General features: G+C 42.2%; 1 protein-coding gene across 1 annotated transcript in view; it reads right to left on the bottom strand.

Annotated features, from left to right (window-relative positions):
- Nucleotides 1–3,424: 3,424 nt before the first annotated feature.
- LOC134459626 (solute carrier family 22 member 7-like) overlaps nt 3,425–4,036 on the bottom strand; it is a 26,541-nt gene continuing 25,929 nt past the window's right edge. The window contains exon 17 of the mRNA XM_063211972.1: nt 3,425–3,627. Within this exon, the coding sequence (XP_063068042.1) occupies nt 3,425–3,627 (203 nt within the window). The remainder of the gene's footprint in view (nt 3,628–4,036) is intronic.

Genomic DNA, 4,036 nt, shown 5'->3' with positions numbered 1-4,036 from the left:
ATTATTTGCACCGACTTCCAAATACTTTTATCTTAATTTCTTCCCCTCCCCCCCACATCCAAGGATGTTACAGCTCCATGTTTGGCAGATTTCTGAATAACTCAACACAGTGTTGAAAATGTTATACCAAGGTCTTTTCAGATGACCTTTTATTATTTGGAGGTCTTGTTTTTGCAAATGATAGTATTTGTGGTGTCCTCAGGCAGGTCCTCTGTCTTCACATTGGTGAAAGACACACAAGCTGTAACACGTGGTTATTTAAACACAAATATCATAATTCCTTGCCTAATTCATGTTCTATGGTCAAAAGCAAGTAGTCAAAGGTGATTCCCATTTGCGATTTACCATAATTGAGTCAAATTAGGTTTCCACAATGGTATCCAGTAAAGGGTGCCAATACCAGTGATCCAGGGAGCTTTGCCGTCTTCAATTTTTTCCCTCTCATAGTTTAGTATTTAATGCTGTTGATTATTTTTACATTAGTATCAACCACAAGCTATCTATAGAAAAATCATGGTTGACCTTATTATTTGTTGTCTGGAGATATGTCCCATAATGTACTTTAAACTTCAAGGGTGCCAATAGTATCTGGCGGCACTGTACGTATGTATTATCATTGCCGACTGTCAATGAACAGTTGACAGTTCATTGAGGTGGGCGGTCCTTTTTAAAAAAAAGATTTTTTTAAAAAAAGATTGTTTTTTTTCTGATCTTTTTCGACTTTACTCAATGGGACAGTGTGAGAGGTGGACAGGAAGCTAATTGGAGAGAGACAGGGAGGGGTTGGCAAAGGACCCGGGCCGGGAATCGAACCCGGCTCAGCCGCATGGCAGGCGAGTGCCCTACCGGCTTGCAACGGCAAGGCCTCAATCTCACTATCTTACCTCATGTCCTCTCGTTTTGGATTGTGACCTCGCGCTTCGCTGATGCTCTGTCTCCATGGAGGAAACACAGCATTTCCCTGCTGTCAGTCTAGGCAGTTTTCAAAGTGAGAAGTCCGCACACTTAAAATCCTTTTTGTTGTCTTTTATTATTTCAGAGAATCTGATGAAGACTGTTGAAGTCGAAACGTAAAATAATAAACGACTAGAAAAATAATTTTAAGTGTGCGGCCTTCTCACTTCTCAAACTACAGTTGGCCTTTTCCTGGGATATGTACAATCTTCTCCTTCAACTGTCAGGATTTTCCCCATTCAACATCTCACTAGCAAATGAGAAAATGACCTTTAATTGCACTTGTCTTGTGTGAGATATTGAATAAAACTTCTATCACAAATGACGTCTTGCAACCTTGCCTTGACTTCTACGTCGAGGCAACAAGCAAAGGGAGAGAACGGGAGGTTAAATATTGTCAGCCTAGCCACCACAACAACATCTGTATATCACTGTATATCCTAACTAGTAAAGGCCAAACTGGAATACCGCATGCGTCCATTTGGGGGGTAGGCTGCAGGGGTGACTGACTTCCTGTAGACCCCCTTGCTGCTTACAGTCCCCTTGCACTTTACAAATGGACACCTGTCTCTTACACGCCTTACATATTTTACTTCGTCATATTCATCAGATAGCCTACCAGTTGCTCTTTTGTAATAAATTACACTTACTAGGAAAAACAACATGCACAAAATAAATTAATAAATAGATCTTGGCAACATCATAGCTATTCTTTATTTAGGGAAACTTTGGGGACTAATTTGTTTTCCCAGCAAAACTAAAGCAACCAAAATACAAATATATATTAAAAACAACAAACATTTACCATGAAAAAGCATATAGCAAAATGCAATTATTGATATTATTCATCGGCTTCATTTCATAAAGTGAAGTGATTAACTTAAATGGCATTCACAACACTGGACACAATTAACACAACCTAATAACAACACAATATACAACACAATTACTGAAATGTCAAAAGCAATTTCTACTGCACAGTAACACTGTGGACCACACAATATTGAATACATGTACTAACTCTCAATATTACACTGACCAAAGACTAAAATTAACACTATTTTACTTTGAGACCAAATGTTATCCGGCCAGAGTTATATTTAACTCTCCTATATCTTTACTGTGTGGTGCGTGGGAGGCCGGTCAGCCTGTGGCCTGTCCTGTGTCCTGTGCTGTGCTGTGCTTACGCTGTGGTGACCCCTCTACAAGGTCTGAATGCTGTTCTAAGACCGTACATGGGTGGGAAACCTTTTTCATTCCAAGGGCCACTTCAAATTTCATCCGAGGGCCGTAAAACTCCTCAGAGGGCCGTAATATGAACACAAACCAGGATTTCACCTGCCAATTGATGGCAGCCACCTTTAAAACAGACCCCACCTTCTGTACGTCCCCTGTAACTTAATTGTATTGCAAATGTAGCCTATTTTCTAACATTCCATTTCGAAAAATATATCATATTTCAAGTGAAGCTGCATAGCTTTAAAATTATATCGGGGGCCGGATAAAACGGCCCTCGAGACATAGGTTCCCCATCCCTGCCTACTGAGGAATCACCGTGATAAAATGGTAAATGGACTGCATTTGTGAAACGCCTTTCCACTCCTTCCAGAACTGAAAACACTTTATAATGTATGCCTCCTAACATTCACCCTTTCAGATTCACATTCACACACCAATGGCAGTGGCTGCCACACAGGGTACCACCCTGCCACCAGTATCTTGCTCAAGGACACATCGCTGGGGTGAGGCAGAGCGGGGCTCGAACCTGCAACCTTCTGGTCGCCAAACAGCTCCTCTACCACCTGAACCACCACCCCACCGGCTATAGACATGCACAGACAGGGTGGAGGTGGTGCTAAAGCACCTGCCCCTTTGCCCTACTGGACAAAAATTGCCCTTTTTGAAAGTTTCTTAATTGGATTTTTTTTCACAATCTACTGTGGTCCATGTTGACATGACCATCTACGGTCCAAATTCCTAAAACGATCAAAAGCATGTGACAATTCCCCAACATGACACTATATACTAGTCTCTATATAGTGTCATGTTGGGGTATAGCAGGAGTGGGGAACCTTTCTCATTCGAGGGCCACTTCAAGTTCATCCAAGGGCCGTATAAGTCCTCCGATAGCCGTATTATGAACACAAACCAGGAATTCTCCCTGCACTTTAGGGCTATATTGAAGGCAGGCACCTTTAAAACAGACTCCATCTTCTCTAGTTCCCCTCAATATAACCTAATTGTATTGGACATGTATTTTCTAAGATTCCCTTACAAGATATGTCATATTTCATGTGAAGCTACATAACATTAAAATTATATCGGGGGCCGGATACAACGGCCTCAAGGGCCACAAACGGCCATCGAGACATAGATTCCCCACCCCTGGTCTGTAAGTTCCACATGCCCCCCCACCTCCACCTGGAGCACCTGCCCCCGACATGCCTGCCCTGTGCACTGCACACCACTGCTAGTAGTTGCTGCTGCAGCTGCTGGTGTCTGATGTGTGGTACGTGTAGCTGGCGGTTGGGGTCGGCTCCTCCTCCTGGGTGGTAGGGTACTCGGCTAGGGGGAGTCCGGTCAGGATGGGGGGCCTCTCAGGGTACTGGGCTAGGGGCAGTCCTGCCGGGGGCGTCATCTCTGCAGTGGTGGTGTCCTGTGGCATTTGGAAATCTGAGATCATATTCATAAAGAATTGAAGAGTTCAGATGCAAAACCCCCTAACTCCATTTCTGAAGACCTGCACTTCTACATTTTTAGAGAACCCCGTTGTTGTTTTGGTTTACATTTATGTACTTGATAATACCGGTACATATAAATAGTTATATTACATAAATAAAATTTAAAAAATATGCTATTTTGATAGCTTTGTTTTAAATAAAAATGAATTAAGATTATTTTCTGAAAAGGCACTTAGGGGGTTTTGCATCTGAACTCTTCAATTACATCCTATCACCTCATATTGCAAGTTTAAGATAAGTTAAAAGTTCTCCACTTGTAGGAGTGGTTTCGTAGCCACATAATGCACGCTGCTGCACCAGTGGAACATTGTGATAGTAATTGAAAAGTTAACTACAACAAA

The sequence above is a fragment of the Engraulis encrasicolus genome, chromosome 12 (genome assembly GCF_034702125.1).
Source record: "Engraulis encrasicolus isolate BLACKSEA-1 chromosome 12, IST_EnEncr_1.0, whole genome shotgun sequence".
Taxonomy (NCBI): Eukaryota; Metazoa; Chordata; class Actinopteri; order Clupeiformes; family Engraulidae; genus Engraulis; species Engraulis encrasicolus.
This window is presented reverse-complemented; position numbering and strand designations above follow the sequence as displayed.